This window comes from Myodes glareolus, chromosome 11 (assembly GCF_982192425.1).
Source record: "Myodes glareolus chromosome 11, mMyoGla1.1, whole genome shotgun sequence".
Classification (NCBI taxonomy): domain Eukaryota; kingdom Metazoa; phylum Chordata; class Mammalia; order Rodentia; family Cricetidae; genus Myodes; species Myodes glareolus.
Genome location: NC_142036.1, coordinates 44,199,754 through 44,221,654, shown reverse-complemented (window position 1 = coordinate 44,221,654; position 21,901 = coordinate 44,199,754). Strand labels below are relative to the sequence as shown.

The 21,901-nt window shown below is 40.7% G+C and overlaps 1 protein-coding gene across 5 annotated transcripts in view; it reads left to right on the top strand.

Annotated features, from left to right (window-relative positions):
• Positions 1-21,901, top strand: part of Pcnx1 (pecanex 1) — a 150,455-nt gene that overhangs the window by 102,053 nt on the left and 26,501 nt on the right. For all 5 annotated transcript variants that reach the window (XM_048449083.3, XM_048449082.3, XM_048449079.3 and 2 more), the window contains 12 exons: positions 1,284-1,437; positions 4,364-4,396; positions 6,992-7,163; positions 7,698-7,808; positions 10,812-10,903; positions 12,921-13,030; positions 13,490-13,595; positions 15,024-15,116; positions 17,390-17,540; positions 19,362-19,503; positions 20,627-20,804; positions 21,507-21,615. In XM_048449083.3, coding sequence (XP_048305040.3) covers positions 1,284-1,437; positions 4,364-4,396; positions 6,992-7,163; positions 7,698-7,808; positions 10,812-10,903; positions 12,921-13,030; positions 13,490-13,595; positions 15,024-15,116; positions 17,390-17,540; positions 19,362-19,503; positions 20,627-20,804; positions 21,507-21,615 — 1,451 coding nt within the window. The remainder of the gene's footprint in view (positions 1-1,283; positions 1,438-4,363; positions 4,397-6,991; positions 7,164-7,697; positions 7,809-10,811; positions 10,904-12,920; positions 13,031-13,489; positions 13,596-15,023; positions 15,117-17,389; positions 17,541-19,361; positions 19,504-20,626; positions 20,805-21,506; positions 21,616-21,901) is intronic.

Sequence of the window (21,901 nt, the reverse complement as noted above, 5' to 3'; positions counted from 1 at the left end):
CCCACTGAAGAAGATTTAAGTATGTAGAAAGTTTTGGAAATAGAGTTACATACAGTAATCCCTCCATAAAACTATTACAAAAAAATAATTTGGTGTAATGTGGGGTTTTTGTTTTATTTTGGTTTGGGTTTTTCAAGACAGTGTTTCTCTGTATAACAGTCCTGACTGTCCTGTAACTAGCTCTGTGGACCAGACTGGCCTTGAACTCACAGAGCTCTGCCTGTCTCTGCCTCCTAAGTGTTGGGATTAAAGGTGTGCACTACCATCACCCAGCTGGTATAGTGTGTTTTTCATTCTTTGTTTTTAGTAACAATACTTATACTTTGTCAGTTTTCATTTATACAATAGACATGCTATGCATATGTCACTTACTATTCTATAAATACAAGGTGTTTAGCAAGTGTTTCTTCAACATTTATGAGTAATATTTGCTAAGAAATTATCAGCTTTTTGGTACCTAAAAATCTCCATTTCTGTGTGTGGTATCTGAGTCATCATGCTCCATCTTTTACAGTGTGAGTTTGCTGGGTATGGAATTGCCTGAGCAACTTTGGTAAAGGCAGAATTGGGTTTAGTTATACTTCATTCTTAATATATGTAAGATCTTGTGCTTAAGTAGTTCTGTTAAGTGTGTTTTTGGATTATTTCTGATTAGGATGAGAGATGGGGAAACAAAACCACTTGCTACTTGCTGCATGTGGTTGCAAGTTTTATGTTATAAAGTAGCATATTTCAAATTTTCTAAAAATTTTTTGAGATTTTGATTTTTAAACTACTTCCTATGTCAGCTTCATTTGCCCTCCAATTTGGTTAGTTATTTTACAGCATATTTTACAGAGAAGATGTAATGCGAACAATTTGTATTATGTGTCACAGGACAGCTGTGTTAGAGGGCACTGCACTCCTGTGTGTCACAGGACAGCTGTGTTAGAGGGCACTGCACTCCTGTGTGTCACAGGACAGCTGTGTTAGAGGACTGTGCACTCCTGTGTGTCACAGGACAGCTGTGTTAGAGGACTGTGCACTCCCGTGTGCCACAGGACAGCTGTGTTAGAGGACTGTGCACTCCCATATGTCACAGGACAGCTGTGTTAGAGGGCACTGCACTCCCGTGTGTCATGTCCTCAGATAGTAATTTCTTTTTCTGTATGACCTGAAATATTCTTCAAACCAGGCATTAAAAATATACCTCAGCAGGCCTCATGTTGGTGTCTTCCCTATTTTCAGTCTGAATATTTTCTTGTAATCATGATAGACCTCTGTGTTAATTTTTCCATCTACAGAAACCGTGAGATCCTGGAGAATATATTAGCTGTCGTCCTGGCTATTCTTGTGGCTTTTTTGGGATCCATTCTTCTCATCCAAGGCTTCTTCAGAGACATCTGGGTGTTCCAGTTCTGCCTGGTGATAGCTAGCTGCCAGTACTCTCTGCTCAAGGTACCAGTGTCTGCCTTCTGTGCTGTCTCTAAAGGCATTCACCAGCTCACCACGGGATGATAACTTTTAGGGTTATTTTCCATGGAGGTTTACATTGGATTATGTAGGAACCAGAGCAGGTTGTAAACTTAAAAAAATAATTGTGTGTACATTGAATTTACTAAAAACAAATTCTTTGTATTAAAAGAGAAGACTCGTTAAAATAAGAATTTGCCTCCTTGAGATTTATTTCTGTTTAATTTAGCAGAACTAACCTTTCTTTTCTGACCTTTGAGCTTTCTGTTCTATGGGTAGGATTTATTAAAATTGTCATTGGTAGATAACACCATGTCAAAAACTAGAAATAGTTTTTATTTCTAGGCGTCATCAAAGAAAATATTGACGTCCCCTTGTTAGTGACCGAGTAGTGGTTCAGAAGCATCCATGTTGTCATTGTAAACATTAGTGGAAGAATCCAGCACGTCAGCTGATGACTGGCCAAAGCTTTGCCTTCTGCTGTTAACAGGGTGCTTCCTTCTTCTTAATGAGCCTGTCTTTCTCTGCAAAGGCCGTTTCCCCTAGAAATGCTGGTGTGCAGAGCCCTCCCCAGGCTGGCACAGCTGCTTCAGTTCTGTTGATGACTGTCTTTTTGATTTTTCTGTCTGTTTATAGCTAACATCCGAAGTAAACCATCTAGGTTATTGCTCTGTTCTGTATTGCCAGCCACATTCTCTGTCATTTAACATCTGTTAAAGCTGTCTCCTCTCCACTGCCCTGTGACCTTGCACAGCCTGGGTGGCTCCTGGTCCTCAGATGACTGTCCTCTATTGTTGCTTCTTTATTCTTTGTGTGTTGCTGACTTTGAGAATTCTCGGGCCAGAGCGCCCTACTCGGTTTTACTGCATTAGTCATTGAGCCATTACACACATTATGTCCGAATTCAGGTGGGAAAGCTTTGCAGCTTTTGCAGGCTTTAGTCCTGACTGACAGACAGACATGGCTGCAAGTAGCATGTTATTACCTCTGGTCGTTGGTTTTCGTTCACGTTTTCTGTTTTTGCAGTGATAAGTACCGTAAGGTCTTTTCTTCCTTCCTCAATAACAAGTAATCAAGTCTCTTTGGTTAAGTTTGGTGTACATGTTAAAGTTGCTGTACCTTATTGTTGCCTTTCCCTCAGCCATCTTTGTTGCCTTAATCCATAAAACTCATTCTCTGGCGCTCGTGTGTCTAGTTTGTTAGTTTTGTCCACTCTTTTCAGGTTAGTGTGGTTAAACAAGGAGAAAGGCGACAGGTTGCTATTGTGGTGGTGGTGGTTGAACTAGCAGGCTGGAAGAGCAGTAATGTCATAAACAGAAAAGGGAAGGCAGGAATCAGAGTTTCAGACAGCACTGAGGTTGAGAGGACTAAAAGATTACCCAGGCTCATATCCAGAGAAGGACACTTGTCAGACTCCAGTCGCTTGGTGCAGCGTGGTGATGGACTATCCTGGAAAAGGTGTGTTGTGTGCCACTGGAGATGAACAAGGGTTAGGGAGAAGTTCTGATTGAGGAATTATATGACGACACTAGGACATTTTTATAGGATACTACAGGATTGCCCTTGATTATTTTGCTGTGCAAAAGCAGATAATAAATTTATTTATCACAATTTAGTAAACTTAGAATCTGTGAGTGGAACTAGAACTTAAATGCTAACTCAAGTGCCTGTGTATCTCCTGAGTGGAGTGGTGGCCTGCAGATATGGTAACTATGCTCACACACAGTAAAGAGCCGTGCTGAAAGATGGACCTGTCTACTGTATGCCAACTCAAATACTCAGCTGGGGAGTTGCTAGTTATTAATTGGCTAAAATAAGGAAAAATGAGAGACAATGTGCACTGTGTTTATTATCCTGGTGAGCTAGTTCCTAGAGCTGGTTCTTCATGTTTAGAATTAATGTTTGTGATTTTTTGGTTGCAAGACATTGCCTAAAATCACTTAAGAGCATTTTAAAAGTTGCTTTTGACAAAAAGAACTATAGGTAACCAAGGAATGCTGGGAGTGGGAGAAATAGTCTTTCCCAGGAAAGAGCCCCAATGCCAAATGGTCAGCCCTGAAAACATACTTAGAAGGAACAAACAGACTGAGTAGGTTAAGGAAATATGTATTTATCCATAAGTGCAGGAAGCAAAAGCTTGAAAGGCCATGCACATGAAAAAGGGTTATATAGGAGGAGTTGGAGGGAGGAAAGGGAAGGGAGAAATGTATAATCTCAAAAAATAAAAGAAGTGGTTTAAAGAGTTTAAACAATAAGATGGATGCATATATACACACACAAGATTTTTACTCATCTATAAGGAATGAATTGATGGTGAAGGCAGGCAGATCTCTTTGAGTTTGAGGCCAGCTTGATCTACATAGTGAGTTCCAGGACAGCCAGGAGTATATAGAGAGACATGTCTCAAAATAAAATAAATGTCAGTTTTATTAAAATGGTTGTAACTGGAGATCATCATGTTAAGTGGAATAAACAAAATTTAGAAAGACAAATATTACAGGTTTTCTCTCATATGCAGAATAAAGATGTAAATATATGTGTATGCACACATACATAGTTACACACACATATAAAGAGAGTTGGATATACACATATAATTGGATACATACACATAGTTAGGTACTGAAGACACACATGGAGCTGTGTATTTATTAGACATGAAAGCAGAAAGAACAGTACCATGGAAAGAAAAGGGTGCAGGTGAGATGGGGAGAGATGAGTAAGGGATGGATGGCTGCTACTAAAACATACTCAAATGTACAAATGACAGTCTCATAATGAAGCCCAGCATTTTGTGACTTAACTTAAAAATAAGAATAAACTGTTGGGGTTTTTTGTTAGTTTGTTTTAATTTGTTTGTGGAATTCCTGAGACTTGAGTAAAATAATGTGTCTTTCTGCTTCATTTCTAGAGTGTCCAACCAGATTCTTCCTCTCCCAGACATGTAAGTTACAGCTCCTTGACCCCTAACCACAGCCTGTAGTTTCTCCTGTGTGTACCAGGTTGAGTTACGTTTGTATCTTTTGTTTCGTCTAAGTTTGGACACACTGTGTATTTGATTGTGACACTGCCATGGACTCCGAGTCCTGGTTGAGATGAGCATAATAATGCATTTCTGACAGCCTTTCAAGAGAATGGTACTTAAGCAGACGTGATCCATATAAGCTGGATTGTTTGCATTTACTACGATTTGAAAATAAGTAGTGAATAAGCATTGAAAATAGAATTTTGAAGTAGGAAAAGCTTAACTTTGATGAACAATTAAGAGCAAGAGCAAAAAGCTGTACTGCATTCAACGGCTATTTAAGACTTTTGTGCTAAGTAATGAAATTAAATCCTCGCTGATTACCCTGTGTCTGCTGGTCTGGTTCTGGATCTAACAAGCCATTTGTGTAGTAGAAGGACCAAGGGATGTCCTCTGTACAGTAGTGCAAATCTGGGATTTGTGGCTAAGTTCTTTTATCCCAGAACTTAGGAAGCTGAAGAAGGAAGGTTACAGGGTGTTCACAGTAAACAGAACTACATAATTTCTAGGCCAGTGTGGGCCAAAGAATGAAATACTGTATTATTTTTTTAAAAAAATGAATAAATGAACTAGATTTAAAAAAATAAGCTCCAAGAATAGTGTTTAGTGGAGCTCTTATTCCTGAATAATAATGATTTTTGCCCTTATATTGAAATAGTTAATGCAACCAGAGCAGAAAGTAAATCAGGCAGGGAAATGGTTTCCTCTTCATTAATGATGTTCATCATCTGTAGGAATACTTTTGAAATGTGATGATATCAGATGCATTGCTATGTAGCTGAATTTTGATGTGAGTGCTGGCTTGCAGAACAATGTCAAGGGACAGAGAAAAGCTGATGCCTGTCCCCCAGATTCCTCGGTTAAATTCTCACGTGTGGCTCAGCCCTTCCTTTCTCACTCTGTTCTCTCTCCCCTTTTCCTTTCTTCCCTTTCTTTGTAAACATGATGTCTCTTTACCTCCAGTACTTCAGTGTGTTTCCTCAGAGCATTTTGTACATTCATTCAATATGACTGTCAAAGTTAGGACATCAGCCCTAATATGATGCTCTTGTCCAGTCTATAGGTGTCTCTCAAGTTTGATCTGTTCTCTTAGCTAGCAGTAGAGTTCCTGAGCTGGTCTGTTAACTCTTATAGCCTGGAGTGGTTCCTTAGTCATGATATTGAAACTGTTTATAGACCAAGGCCAGTTATATTGTAGATTGTCCTCCAATTTATGTTTGATGTTTCTTTTTTATTAGAGGTTACTGTATTTGGTGGAGAATATCATCAGTGCATCCATCATGAAGGATGCATGTGGTACTGATTTCCCTCCTGCTGGTGGTGTAGCTAGAGTTTTCCTCAGATCTGCAGTGTTAATGTTTGGGCTGGACAAGGCTTTAACGGAGACCAGAGATGTCATGTACATTGAGGATCCTTCTTCCAAGAGGAGGCCAGTGGCAGTGCTGCCTGTAAGAATGTGTCTACAGCTGCCACATGTCCTCGCGAAAGCAAACACCTTCTCTGGTCCGAATTTCTGCTTTACTAGAGATGTCATCATTTTCCCCCTTGTAGTTCTGAGTCTCTTATTGGAACTTGGAGTCTGTATGCATATCTTAGTGATTCACAGACTTCGGCTAACTTGTTTTATGTCTACTAGTTTCTTGTTTGAATCAGACATTGTTTGTTAGTAGCTAGGTATTGATCTTCTAATTCCACTGTTCTATGTTAGTTTATTTCTCACTAAAAGGAATAGATAGTTTTATCTTTTGACTTAACTGATTATTTGTGTTATTGATAATGAACCCAGGACCTTGTGCGTGTGAGACAATCATTGCACCACCACTGAGCTGTACCCAAGCCCTTTCTCTATCTCTGTGTCTGTGTGTGTATTCACGTGTGTAATCAGTGTATTTGTGTGGACTTAGGGGTGTCTTACAGTGGACTATAGTGTTATAGTATTTGCTTTGATACTGAGGTTGTTCTTCACTTAGCCATTTGAAGTCTGTGAGACTGTTCTGTATCCTTTTGACATTGCCCTGTGATCCTTTAATGTCCTTTTTTCTTTTCCAAAATAGGAGTGATCATGATCCAGGTTGAATTTATATTCTCCTACTAGCTCCAACTATCTTCTCTTTCCTATGAAATTTTAGTTCTTTTTTGTAAATAACTATTTGTAAACTAAGATCAGGATGATAGTAACCTTATTACTGGAATTTTATTGTGTCCAGGTACTCTCAGTGGGTAAAACTTATACATGTACATTCATATTTATGTGTATACTTCTCCTGAATCTATTTATATGCCTATTAAAGCTAATGTGTTCATACTAAAAGCTCTGATTTCTGATGGTATCACAGGGCTTATTCTATTCCTCCCCTTTCTGTATGTATCTTGACATTTTTCTGCAACCATCAGAAACCTGTCTTTCATATGGAAATGGTTCAAACCATTAGAATGTAAGCTAGTAATGACCTCAGGAATTAGTTTTGGCTCTCAAAATGAACTAAACTGACAGTGAAAATGTATTGCTTGCAGGGTCATAATCGTATCATTGCCTACAGTAGGCCAGTTTACTTCTGTTTATGTTGTGGTCTTATTTGGCTCTTGGATTATGGCGGTAGAAACCTAACTACAAGCAAGTTCAAATTATATGGAATAACTTTCACCAATCCACTGGTGCTTCTGTCAGCCAGGGATTTGGTTATCGGTGAGTCGTCTTAAAGATATCTCTGACCTTAACGTTAGTTTTTTGTTTGCAAACAGTTTACTGACAAGTAGATAAAGCAGCTTATTTTGCTTCCTATAGTCCTGTCTGAGAATGAGCTGTAGAGATTCTAAGAATGGAAAAGTTAGTGGTGAATAAGGATAGTGATTATGATTCTGTTCTCGAAAAGTGCAGGGTAAATATGATGATGATGATACATTTTAGGTTCATGTTACATAAAAAATGGTTGAAATGAGTTTTCCCCCTGTGCTGGAATTGAATATAGGGCCTCATGCTTACCTGGCAAGTGCACTACTATTGAGTTGTATCCCAGCCCCTTAAGATGATTTTTAAAGGTATTTTTTATAGGTGGAAGAATTTAATAACCTAGCAGCTCTGTAGCGACATTAATTTTAGATCCTATCTTTTAAAAGAGACACAGTATGAAATGTTAAATTTGACTTCATTGCGTATGGGCTTTAACTGAACAAGAGAATGATGCAGTGTTTTTTAATAAACTTTTCTTTCCTTCCATAGTGTTTACACTCTGTTTCCCAATAGTATTTTTCATTGGTCTCCTGCCTCAGGTGAACACGTTTGTAATGTACCTTTGTGAACAATTGGATATCCATATCTTTGGTGGGAATGGTGAGTAAATCACAGTTGCTATGAAGTAATAAACTGAACATTAAAATACTGCTCCACAGCCGGGCGGTGGTGGCGCACGCCTTTAATCCCAGCACTCGGGAGGCAGAGCCAGGTGGATCCCTGTGAGTTTGAGGCCAGCCTGGTCTACAAGAGCTAATTCCAGGACAGGCACCAAAAACTATGGAGAAACCCTGTCTCGAAAATCAAAAAATAAATAAGTAAATAAAAAATAAAAATAAAAAAATACTGCTCCACTTCTCACTTTAGAATTGAGATTCGCAAAGAAAAGGTATTTATTTAATAATCGAAGGCAGAAAGGCAGTTAGTTGTAGTTAAGAAAAAGTAGTCAGGTCTGCTATTGTTAGACAGATCAGTGTGTAGAAAGTAACAAAATAATTTGCAAAAAGAAATTATAGAATAGTCCATTCCCCTCACTCCCATCCATGGGTGATATATTCCAAGCTATGCTGTGGCTATACCTGTAGATCTGCAGATAGCAAGAACCTATATAGACTGTCTTTCCTGTACTGTACCTACATACCTGTAATAGAGTTTAATATATACATTAGGCGCAGTGAAGTAAGCAACAATGACTAATAATGAAGAACAATTAATGCCGTTTATCCAGCCAGCCTAACTGATGCATGAGCTTCCTGCCCAGTGGGAAACCCTGTCTTTAGGCAGTAGTGCGGAGGATGACACCAGCACCCTCCTCTAGCCTCAGCGTGCATTTGTGCACACAGGTGCATGCACCTGCACTCACATGCTGCAACCAAGTAAAAGTATGGGATGTAGCTCTCTCTCTCTTTCTCTGGGGTTTTCTGTGGTATGTTTTTGACTTATAGATGATCACAGGTAATAGAACCTGTGGAAAGTAAAGCTGCAGAAAAGGAGGGGCTACTGTGGAGGTTTTAGCTGTGATCTGTACTCAGTCATCAGGTGCTTATAACATCATCTGCGCTGAGCAGGTTGAGGTCTGATTGTACTTGGATTTTGTTTTGGGGTGTGCATTTGGCATGCCCATGTACTTGCTTTCAGAGCCAAGGCCAAAATCTCAAAGCATTTTACTAAATCAGCTTTTAAGAATTATCTTTGTTTTTAGAGTAGAATATGTATACATTAATCAGTAAGTTAGAAAAGCAGTTTTCTTACCATGAACGTATTTTATCTTAAAAAAAGACAACTGCCAATGTGTAAGATAGTGACCTGCAGAGCCTGAGAACAACACTGCCGCAGATAGCGCAGTTGAGATAGCTTGCCCTCCATCATTTAGCATTCCTTGGAAAGAGGAGCATGCAAACAGAGGATACTCAAAAGGAGCGCCATTGGCCTTATAATTCATCTTCTTCACACTTCATACGTGTGATGCTCATTTGCCTTCCGCAAGCATGCACTGAAGTCATCTCTTGGTAAAATGCTGATGGCGTGGCTTAATTTTCAATCTGATGTGCATCAGATGGAGTGTGTGGTGTGTGGCTGTGAGTTTGGGTGTGTGCACCTGTGTGCACGCTGAGGCCAGAGGAGGGTGTTCAGTATCTCGTTCTCTACCTCCTGCCCTGAACCAGAAGCTCACACTTTGGGCCAGGTCAGCTGGCACATACAGCCATGCCCAGCTTTTTGTATGGGTGTTGAGGACTTGAACTCAGGTCCTCACAGCAAGCACTTTTACTCACTGAGCCATCTCTCCAGCTGATGTGGCTTAAATTATAAATATAAAATAAAACTTTTCTGTGTTGCTGTATATTATACTAGCGTGCTTTCTTATGTTTGAATTGTATAATTAAAACATCTGGTTCCTTTGATTAGTTCAGCTTAATGAGGAGAAGGTAATGTCAGTATTTAGGGACCTGCTGTTGATTTTATGCTGCAGAGCATGGAGAGGGCTCTGTGCAGGTAACCTGGAGTATTTGGCTTTGTTATTTTAAGTTACAAGTGTCCAAAGTGTTAGGCTTTTAATAGTAAATAAATATTCCCTATGGATTTGCCTTAAATCACTATGTAAAATTAGATTAAGAAACAGTCTCGGGTTTATTTTTAGTATGGATAACACTTAACTATGCCTGCTTCTTATTCCTAGTCAATGAGTAGGGGTCATTTGCTTGTTGACAGTTTTAGTAATCTGATTTACACGGTTTTCTGTGAACTGATGAGCAGTGGGCGTGCAAACTTCCTGCTGTGAGCGAAGCCAGTCGTTTTTACAAGGAAAGCTATTTTCATTGGTTAATTGATACCTCCAGGTTATTTCAGGCCTTTGCAAGCTGTGTTTTCTAATACAGCTTAGTAATGTAAGACACATTTTTCAAAAAGGGTTATTTTATTTTTAATTAGGTGGTGTGTGGGTGCCTGTGGAGTACAGAGGCATCAGACCCCCTAGGGGGCCTGTGGAGTACAGAGGCATCAGACCCCCTAGGGGGCCTGTGGAGTACAGAGGCATCAGACCCCCTAGGGGGCCTGTGGAGTACAGAGGCATCAGACCCCCTAGGGGGCCTGTGGAGTACAGAGGCATCAGACCCGCTGGAACTGGAGTTACAGGTGGTTTTGAGCTGTCCGATATGGGTGCTCGGAACCAAATTGTGCATAAGCAGTGCATGCTCTTAAAACTAAGTCAACTCTCCAGTCCCCAAGATACATTTTTGAAGCCTATTATAGCTACAAATGTTTTTTCTGAGATTCTGAGGTAAATATATATTATCAAAGATTGAAGATGGCAGCCAAGACTTGGTACCTGATAGCCTGTAATCTGAGCACTTAGGAGGGTAAGGCAGGAGGATCGCTGGGAGTGGCAAGCCAGTCCGAACTAAGAGTGAGACCCTATCTCAACAAAATATTGGAGATAGAAGTGTTTCTTTCTTGTGTCAAATATAATGAAAAAAGATGAAGTAGCTGGATTTTAAAAGTCACATGAGTAGATCAATATCGTGTTACTTGATAGTTTTCGTGAATTTGAATTTTTTTGCTGTAGGTATTTGTAAAGTCCTGATTTCCTATTCCTTCACTGTCTAGCCACCACCAGCCTGCTAGCAGCGCTGTACAGTTTCCTCTGCAGCATTGTGGCCGTCGCCTTGCTGTATGGGCTGTGCTATGGAGCTTTAAAGGTAAGCTACAGACTGTGGTGTGCTCTGTGAGTGTGCACGGGAATGCCTAAAACTGACTGCAGGTTCCATCCTGCCCTGCCCTTGAGACACTGATTTCTCTGCCTTCCAATGCTCATCTGTAATCTTACTCTGTCTTACTTTGAATTTTAAAGCAATTTGATAATCAGTCATTAATAAAGGAAAATTCTTTTCCAAACAATAATCCTAGGTTACTATTTAAAGACTTTTTAAAACTAGACTCATTTGCACGAGAGGCAGACATGGTATTGGCAGAATATGCAATTAAATGTCTATTTCTGGTTTAAAAATGTATGTAACTACTACCTCTCATCTTGATTTACTTATGAATATAAATATTTATAAGAAAATGTTTTGATTGGGGTGTAGCTCAGCGGAAGAGTGCTTTCCAGGTATGCTCAAGGCCCAGTGCTTAGTCCTCAGCACAGCACCCAAGACAGAAATGAGTCCAAGGGCTGCAGGTGACGGTGTAAAACAGCGCTGAGCACACTGCTGGTGTGATGTATGGAGCTGTCATCCAGCCCATGAGCCATTTTAACACTGGTTTATAACCCCTCCCATATTTCTGGATTTTTGTCTGTTTTGTGGTTTGTTTTTATAATTAAAGCAAGATAACAGAAAAATAGTAAGGTTCAAAGAGCTGTGAGAAGTGACTCCCGTTCTGCATCATTCTGTCTGTGCATCTTAAGAAGTGCCCGCTGTCTGTACGAGTTGTTTCCTGTCCATGAGGAGCTTGTAGGTCAGCTGTGGAGTCAACAGCATGTGGAGTCCAGAGTTATGAAGGCTAAAACCACGCTGATCGTCAGGGCCCCAGCTCGAAGGGTTGTGCTTCACTGAAGCCCGATGCCATCGGTGTGTTTGGGGACCATAAGGAAGAGGAAAAGAGGGCTAGAAATGGTCCAGCCTTAGCTGAGGCTATGCAGTGGTACCTACTAGATGATAGTAGAAATCCTAGAGTTTAAGAACAAGGGATTTTTTAATGTGAACATTTTATTTATTCATATTTATCAGGTCCAGAGGCGCATAGTAGTAGTCGTGTAGAAAGAGATTTCTGTTCATGCTTGGTAGACAGAACAGTCGTCAACAGAACTGAGTCATTGGAGACTGCAACTGTGGGTGGGCGAGAGAAAAGTGAGTTTGACCTCTGAGACATGATAGTTTTTAAATGTTAGCTAAAATAGAGACCCACTGGGAACAGTCAGAGAGGCCTAAGAGTCCGAAAGGTTCCATTGGATGTCGCACCTGATAGACTATCAGAGACTTAACAAAGGTTTGTATTGGATGTGGTACTGGCCTGACTCTCAGTGACTTAACAAAAGAGTTTCTTTGGCCTTTTAAGGAAGAAAACTAAAATAGGTTAAAGTTTGAAAGGAAATAAGAAAATGTGTTTTGTGCTTTCTAGACTAACTGTGAAGCACGTGGGTATGGAGAGTTTGTGTTCTAGTTTTGCTTGTTTGTTTTTTTAAAAAGATCTGAGAGTTGATTTACAGTTAAGGGTAAAGGGGGAAATAAATTCAGGATCTTCTATAAAATGGCCACTATTTAGAATGTGAGAAACTATAGTAACAGATATGAGAAATTATTCCTAATATGAATAAAACTTTAATACTGAGAGATAGATGGATAGATGAATGGATGGACGGACGGACGGACGGATTCATGGATGAAACTTTCTTAAGATAAAAGAAATCTAGTATCTAGATCCCAGGTCTCCGGAAAACAGTAACAAATGTGGGGTGGTGTGCTTGAGAGGCAGTCAGGGTTAGGAGTTTAAAGCTATCCACAACTACATAGCAAATGTAAGGCCAGCCTGAGCTACCTGAGACCCTTTATCAAATGAAAAAAATTCTAAATTCATCTGGAATAAGGTACAATTATTAATATATAGCTAAAACACTTTAAACTGTAAATTTGCTGTTTCTAAATATTGATGTAAGAGGATTGTATGCTAGGTCATAAGTTACAAGCATCTTATCTTCCTCATTTTTTTTCCCCTCAGGATTCATGGGATGGCCAGCACATTCCAGTGCTTTTTTCTGTTTTTTGTGGTTTGTTAGTGGCCGTGTCCTATCATCTCAGCCGACAAAGCAGTGATCCCTCTGTACTCTTGTAAGTGAGATCAGTCATTATTGTTGAACATTTAAGTTTGCTGGCATTTCTGTAATCCCTAAGGCTAGCTTCTTTCCTATTGCCTATCAAGTGGTGCATGTGTGTGTGTGTGGCTTCTACAAGAGTAAAATGTCCTCTTAACTGTTGAGCCATCTCTCCAGTCCCATGGTGGTTGTTTGTTTGTTTGTTTTTTGTTTCAAGAGAGACTTTTTCTGTGTAGCTTTGTTTTAGGTTTTGTTTGTTTTGTGATGTTTTTCTTCCCAAGTTTTAATGACAGTATTTTCACTGTATCCTTATATATGCCAAAATGAACTTTTTAGAGTTTCCATGTCTCAGTGATTAAATGTACTTGGGTTATTTGATTTTATATCACAAACACCTTTGCTGTTTAAATTGCTAGGTTTCAAGTTTCGTGTATATTTTCTATTGAATATATTCTCTTACTTTTTTCAAATAAAGCTCTTTGATGCAATCCAAGATTTTTCCAAAAACTGAAGAGAAAAACCCAGAAGACCCTCTATCTGATGTGAAAGACCCACTGCCGGAAAAGCTTAGCAATTCTGTTGTAAGTGTCGCATTTTAGATGATAGTACTTATGGCGAATGACTGTTAAATACTCAGTACTTTTGAAGGTCTTTAGTAATTGGAGGAAATACAGCATTGTTAAATATTACTCATTGTATTCAATCCGGATTTTAACATACTAGTTAAGCATCCTCCATCCCAAAAGTCCAGAAGAATCTGGACGAGAATCTCAAACTGTTGGAATGTTGACATGATCACACCATGGAAAACTACACATTTGGTCTGATGTGATCAATCATGGGTTCACTTACAGTACTATTTACTGTGACCTTCTGCCTGTTAGTCCCACAGGAAAAAATAAACTTCATTTACTTATTTATGTATCTATCTATCTATGCATCTGATTTATTTATTTTTTATGTGTGGCTCATCTCCCCAAAGTATGTCACGTTATATATAAAATACTCCCAAACCTGCAAACATCAACAGTCTCTCATACTTCTGGTCCTAAACATTTTGGATAGGATATAGTTAGCCTGATTAGAAAGGTCCTGTTCTCAGACGTGATCACAGTGTGGAAGAATATGTCAAAGGTTTCATGTAGAGCAAAATTAAGTCATTTCATTGACCCTCCCCAGGGCACAGGGGTCTGAAAGTTGAATACAGGAGGCAGTCACTGCCAGGGATAGCAAGAGGATCCTGTTTTTTACTACAGAGTTGGGAATGCTGCTAAAATTTCAAAACCTGACATGCTCCCAAATCATTCAGGAAAGAAAAAAAAAACCCACCTTGGAATTTAGAACATTTCTGATTTCAGATTTTTCAGTTCAGGGATCCTCAACTGGCAGAATCCAACAAGTACTGGAGACTGAGTGGAAGCCAGAATCAAAAATACTTTTGGTCCTAAGTTTAAATAAGGGATTCTCAGCCCTGAAAGCCACTGGAAGGACCCGTACTAAGGAAAATAGGGAGTGCGCATGCGGTCAGTGTGGGTGCCTCAGAAGATCAGCTCTTTTTGTCAATAAAAAAAGCAAAGTATACTGACCCATGAGGGACAGTCTTCTGAAAGACTCTACGTTTACAGCATTAAAAAGTAGGCGAGTGTTTTTGTTTCCTGACATACAGTGCTAAGCTCTGAGGAAACTCCAAATATGAGAACATTGAAGAAGGAAACAAGATTTATTCTACATAATTATTTTACACAAGAAATACCTAGAAATGCTGAAGTGTATCAGTGCGAAATTATTTCTTAAGCTTTACCAATTGTAGAGGAAGGGAGTTTGGTTTTTTTTTCTTTTTTAATTGTATGTAAAGAAAAGTTTGGCATTGGGGAGGTGGAGTCAGGTGGCTCGGGCATTCAGAGTCATGCTCAGCTGCTAATGACTTGGAGCCAGCCTGGATTGCATGAGACCCTGTCTTAAAAACAAAGAAGTGTGTAATTGTTTCATGATTGCCCTCTGTCCCACAGAGTGAGCGTCTGCAGTCCGACCTGGTGGTGTGTGTCGTTATTGGCGTGCTGTATTTTGCTATCCATGTGAGCACAGTGTTCACAGCACTTCAGGTAAGGAATCCTCTCGTTGGAGTTGATAGAAAGTCACCTAACTGCTGTGTGATATTGTTGCACTGAAATCCTTGAGTCGTTCGGTTGTTTTGTTTTTGTTTTGTTTTGTTTTGGGTGATTGATTTTAGTAGTAAGTTTTGTTCCCTCACATTTTTATATACACATACTGTGGATTCTTGTCACACCCCCCACTTCTCTCCCAGCCCTCCCCCAAATCTCTTTTCCCTTCTCAATATTGATTTTGTTTAGTGTCCTCTGTAATCGAACCAGAACCTGAGTTTGGAACTAATTAGGAGAACCTGGTGGGCTTATCAAGGGTACACAACTGAATCCTGTGCCCACTCTGTTCTAGGGTCTGTTGGGTGCCACAGTTCAGCAGGGTAGGGACCCATGAGTCCTCCCCCATCCCTAGCTGACTGTTAGGAGGGCCTGACTTCTGTGAACCCAGTGCCAGCATACACAGCGGGTGCCTCTGGGAATAGATGAGTTTTTGTTTAAGTATTTTATTGTGTTCTCCCTGGGCTGTAAATCTTTGTGAGTGGCTTAGGAGTTTTTCCTGTTACTGCAGTCATCTGAGGTGACTTGTGTGTAATGTTCATTTCCTTACTGCAGTAGTCTGAGGTGAACCGTGTGCAGCTCTCTCAGGTCTGATGGATCATGTCTCTGCACCCTTCCTATTTCCAGCTCTTCATTCCACTCTCCTTCCACAGTGTTCCCTGAGCTGTAGATCGGAACTGTAAAGTTACTGGTTTAGATTTGGGCCCGCATCTCTGGCTTGTTCTCTGCATTTGGGGCAGAGTCTGTGTTCACACTGTTCATCATAAGGATAGGTTTTCCTGGCTAAGGCTGGTAGCTGCTTTTGTCTATATATGTAAACACAAGCATTTAGAAGGCAGTTTGCTGCTGTCCCAGTGTAGTTGACCATCAGAAATACATTCCCTGCATGAGCCTACCACGTCCCCAGACACGAGTTGCTACCAGGCTTACAGTACCAGATTCTCTCTGGAGCAGGTCTCAAATGCATTCAGAGAGCCATATGGGAATTTCTGAGTGGATGCCAACAGTGTAAATTTTACCTTGTTGGGTGTTAACTTTTGTGTTTCCAAAAGTACTTGAACACTGTCCCTAGATTCCGTAAAGTACTTATTAGCAGTTTGATCCCCTAGAGGCATACTTTTGTTAAAGCAGTTCTGAGGTGGGACAGAGCCAGCTTTTGCTAGACCATGTATTTCCCATCACTGAGAGTAGGCAGCCTTTAGGCCTCTGCTTGGTGCGTGTGTACCTTGACATTTCCCAGGCTTGTCAGGGTGGCATTTTTCCAACCACATGATAGTATGCTTTCTTGCTCGATGCCCTCCTATGATTCCTCATAGCTTTCTAGTGTGTGTGGTTCCCATTCCCATGTATACTTGAGGGACTGTCTGCAGATCTCAAGGATCTTGTCTGCACTTTCCCTAGGTTCATGGGAGCCATGAGCAGGGCAGGCACAGCCTCTTCCTTGGTTCCCTGTCCTCTGGGCACAGGCTTATTTCTGTAGATCTTACCTGATACAGACCACTGGGCCGTGTGTTCTGTTCAGTTTTGGCTCTTTTATATGGGAGGAGGGTAAGTCGCTGTTATTCCTCCTGGGCAGAGGCAATGACTCACTCAGTTATTTAATATTGTTAAATATGTTTGCTTGGTTTTCTTCTCTCCAGTTTGAACTACAAATTCCTGAACTCCCTCAAAGTGCAGCGGGACACTCCTTCATGTTTAGGGGGCTTCAGACTTTCTAAATATATATGACTTGGTTTTAATATTAGAAAAAAAAGGTATTAATTCCTCCTTCTGTGAATCTAGTTGTGCAGGGCACCTGCCTCTGACAGCACAGCATGCAAAAACAAAAGATAAAGCCCCTTTTGTTCTGTCCATTCTGTTCCTCTCTCGGACTTAGCTTATGTCCTTTTCTCTCCTAGTTTGACAGTTGAATCCCTTGCTCAGATAGTCACACAGAACATTCCTGAAGCAGGAAGCAGCACTTCTAGTCTCTTTCATTGACTCTAGTGTCAGACACCAAAGTAATTACCATATTTCACATGTGTATTAAAGAGTCAGCTGGCATTCAGTGACTCATTGGGATAGAGAAAACTACAGGCACAGAAATGTTAAGCTGTAGTTTTTAGATTCTGAGAGCTGTTCTCCATTATCCAATGAAAAAACAGAACCAATGAACCGAGAAGTCTGCAGTGAGCCTGGCGGGGGCTCCTAACACCCTGAACTCTTGTTTCTTTCAGCCTGCTCTCAAGTATGTGCTCTATGCACTGGTCGGCTTTGTGGGCTTTGTCACCCACTACGTGTTGCCCCAAGTAAGGAAACAGCTGCCGTGGCACTGCTTCTCCCGCCCTCTGCTGAAGACGGCCGAGCACAATCAGTATGAAGTTCGAAGTAAGTAGTTCATTAACACCCTTAGTCTCGTTGCTCACTTCACCATGCCCATAGGTGAATTAGACAGGCGCCATCGAGTCACACTTTGGTGAGCCGCCGTCTCCTGTAGGGTGCCGTCTTCAGCTGAGAGAGCAGTGGCTGTGCCCCAAGACCACCTTCTCAGCGTAGACTTAGTGCTCTAACTGTTCTCAGACCTGTGGCTGATGTGTCTTCCGCGTGGCTTCTCTCTCTAGCAGTCCCTAATGTATATACAGACAGCCTACCCCTCCTGCCTCCAGTCCTCCATTTGAAAGGCTTTAACTTTAGCTTTGGAAGGAAGAAGGCCTTTGTCCATTACTCCACCAGAGACTCTGTCCTCCTTAAGAACAACAATAGCAGCCTTTCTGCGATGGCTGCTCATTTTGGGATAAGGTATAAAATGACTCAAAAAGAGATAGAAGGCCTGTCCTGCAGTAGCTTCTCCCTTGCCACTGTAAACTGTCCTTGTGCATCAGCCAGCTCTGTGTGGTGCGGGCCTGCACACAGTGAACTGCTGTCAAGAAGGGGACTCACCCAACTAATCCTAATTTAAGGATTAGTTGATATTTTTGAAGAACACCGAAACCTTTGAAAATGTGTAACAAAGTTAACTTTTGGTCCTCACGATGGGCCTCCTAGTGAAGCAGCGTGGTGCCTCGGTGCTGACCACCCTCAGACCCTGGAGAGACAGCCGAATACTGTTGAGCAAGATGCTGTGGAGAGCCTTTGCAAGTTATGTGCCCTTTGTCTTTAAATGTGCGAGTGCTCTGCATGTCTGCCTGCAGGCCAGCAGAGGGCATCAGATCCCACTGCATATGGCTTTGAGCCACCATGTGGTGCTGAGACTTGAATGCAACCTCTGAAAGAGCAGCCAGTGCTCTTAACTGCTGAGCCATCTCTCCAGCCAATATGTGTCCTTTTAATAAGGGAAGGTTACATGAAACTTCAAGAGTTGGGATTAGCCCACTCTTGGCGTCAGGAAAGTAGTGCAGAGTAAAAAGTTTTCGTTTTTTTTTTTTTATGATGAACTATTTCTGTCACTGTTATAAATAAATAGTACCAGATAGATCTAATGCTTTTAAAATCAGTAGTTTTACTGGTTGTGCAATTCTTCAATAAGTCTATTTTTTTTTTCAGATTTTGGATCACCATAACAATTTTGACTTAGTGAAAGTACTAAATTGTAGTAAAGGTATTTTTTTCTTGTACTGATATTCGAAGTAAAGACTTCCTAACTGCCTGCCGTACTGTTTTCAGAAAGCCAGAGAGTGGTGCTAAGTTAACTTTTGTATGCTTCTGGTGATGAGGATGACTTTAATAAGCTGGATGAATCTAAATCATACATGTGTATCTAGCATATACCTTAGCATTTTAAAACCAGATACTTTAAAAATCTTATTTATTTAGAGGTGAGACACAGCCCAAGAACCTTTAATAACTTTTTCTATATACAAATAAAGAAAATGAAAGAAATCATAGTTAAAAATGGGAGGTTTTACTGGAGATGCAGTCCGTGGTGAACATTTGCCTCCCTTGGCCTGACCCACAGCTCCACACAAACAGCTTATAAAAATAAACTTACTTAAGTGTGAGTCGTGTCTAGGTTGGAAATTCGTGTGTTGGGGGCCTGGGGCATGGGGTATTTCAGAGCACTTAGAAATTGACCGTTGAATTGCGGGTTTCTTAACGTTTTTGTGCTGATAGAATGGGACTAAATCTGAGTCAAGTTCATACTTCTTACCGCACACCCAGCTGCTTTGATGGTTGTGTAAATTGTGATCTCTGGACTTGTTGCCTCATCAGATGCAGCCACTATGATGTGGTTTGAAAAACTCCACGTGTGGCTTCTTTTTGTGGAGAAGAATATCATCTATCCACTGGTTGTCCTCAATGAACTTAGCAGCAGCGCAGAGACGATCGCCAGCCCAAAGAGACTGGATGCAGAGTAAGTACAGCCCTCTGATCCGTGTCGTTAGAGTTGAGCAGTAATAAGCAATGCCTTACACTTGGAAAAGCAGCCTTGAGTCATTCATTGGTCAACATCATTAAACACTGCGTCTCTGACACACAGCATCGAAGGATAAAAGGCTCAGGTGAATTTTTTTTTTTTTGTCTTTGCTTTTTTGAACATCACTGTTTTTACTGTTCTTAACTTCTTGCTGTCAATCAGTATTTTTAGAAGAGGACACTTGATAAGTAAAGTTAGTTTGGGGGCTGGGTGGACGGCTCAGCTGGTAAAGGTGCTGCTGCCAAGCTTTATGAGCTGAGTCCAGTCCCTGAACCCACATAGTGGGGGAAGAGAACCGGCTCCAGCAAGTTGTCTTCTGCCTTCCGCACAAGCGGTGTCAGGTGCTCATGCACACATGCACGCACTTGTGCAAAATAATGGGGAAAATGTAATTTAAAAAATTAAAAATAAAGCTAGTTTTTACTATTAGATGGCAAGTTTAGGAGGTGGTTGTTGTGTTCTGTGTAAATCAGACTGTGTATGTGGTCATTTGTCTACATGATTACCCTGTAATCATACTTACTAGCTTAGCTCCACGGTATGGCACACTGGTACATGTTTTCATGTATTGTTAAAGTGATAGAAGTTAAAAAAAAAAAAACTAGAGAACTAGGTTTCAGAACTATAGCTTTTTATTTTTAAACATGCTTATTTACGTAGAGAATAAAGATCATAGTATAAAAAAAGAATACTAATAAAAAGAATACTATGTTAGTGCCTTTCAGGGTGTGATATGCTTATCATGGAATAAATGCCATGGAAGTCATTGGCATCTATCTATCTATCTATCTATCTATCTATCTATCTACCTACCTACCTATCTACCTACTATTTACCTACCTGCCTATCTATCTAGACAAAAGAGTTAACACTGAACTCGTGATCTCGTAATTCTGGGATTATGGGTGTGCACGCCCACCTGGCTCTTATAAATCAATTCCAGAGGTTTAAATTTGTTCTGTATCATAAGCTTGGTAATTACGTAGTGACTTCAGGGTTGGAGGAAGCTGGTATTTTCAGCCTCAAGCTGACAGACCGCACCTCTCTCTGTCTGTGACAGGTTGGGAGCTTTGATGATCACCATCGCTGGCCTGAAGCTGCTGCGGTCCTCCTTCAGCAGCCCCACATACCAGTACATCACTGTCATCTTTACTGTGCTCTTTTTCAAGTTTGACTATGAAGCCCTCTCAGAGACAATGCTGCTGGACCTCTTCTTTATGTCCATCCTGTTCAGCAAGGTAATCCTTCACCAGGGGCACCTGTCTGCAGAGACGCTCGCTAAGTGAATGCTTCCTGAGACCAATGCTGCTGTTTCAGCTGACCTGCTGGCTCTTAAGTGCTAGTCCTCTTCAGTCACCAGTGTGGTTCATAAGAACCAGAGTCAAATGGGACTTACATGTGGTCTGTCTCCACCTGTGGCAGTTGGGGTTCAGAAGATTGATATCCAAGACAGTGGCCGCTATGTTAGAGAGATTGTTTCCTGGCTCCTTTTGACATTACATTTGGAACATATTTACTCCAGTTCAAGGGTATTGTGTCTTGGAATAAAATATGTGCCCGTATTAGAGACACCTAGAGTTTCTGCTCAAGGAGTTATGTTGCCTCTGCCCTTGATTGCTTACAGTAGTAACAACACCGTGACTGGCCAGAAGAGGGCAGATAACTCTTAAACACCAGTCCATAAGTCTGTATCTTTACATTAAAAAAAAAATCATGTTTATAGTAAAATAATGCCAGTGTTTTGGCAGTTGATAAATCTTCTCTTATTATGGAAATAATTTATATTTCCATATTGGAAATAAAATTCCATTCTTATATTGGAAAATAATTTCAGTTCATTTCCATGATAGGAAGAAGACACATCTTATAGGCCTTTTGTTTTCTGGTTGAAGTGCCTGCTTAGTATTTTCCTGACGACATCTTTTCCTTTCTTCCCGCAGCTTTGGGAGCTCCTCTATAAACTGCAGTTCGTGTACACCTATGTCGCACCCTGGCAGATCACGTGGGGCTCTGCATTCCATGCTTTTGCCCAGCCCTTTGCGGTGCCCCGTATCCTTCACTACAGTGTGTGAGAATGGCTAGTCATATCCTTGATGAGAGCGTCAGTCTGCAGTCCGTCTCCCAACACACATGCCAGGGGCCAGCAAACCTCACAGGCTATGGAGAACTGCCTGTCCTGGTTTAGGTTGTGCAACCCACAGATCGGCCAAACATGAGGAAGGATTATGGATTTGTAATAAGTAATGCTATTTTTAAATTTTGTATTTAAAATGTGAGCTATGGATGTTATTAAAGTTTAGGAACTTTTAATGCACTTGGAATAAACGAATAGAAC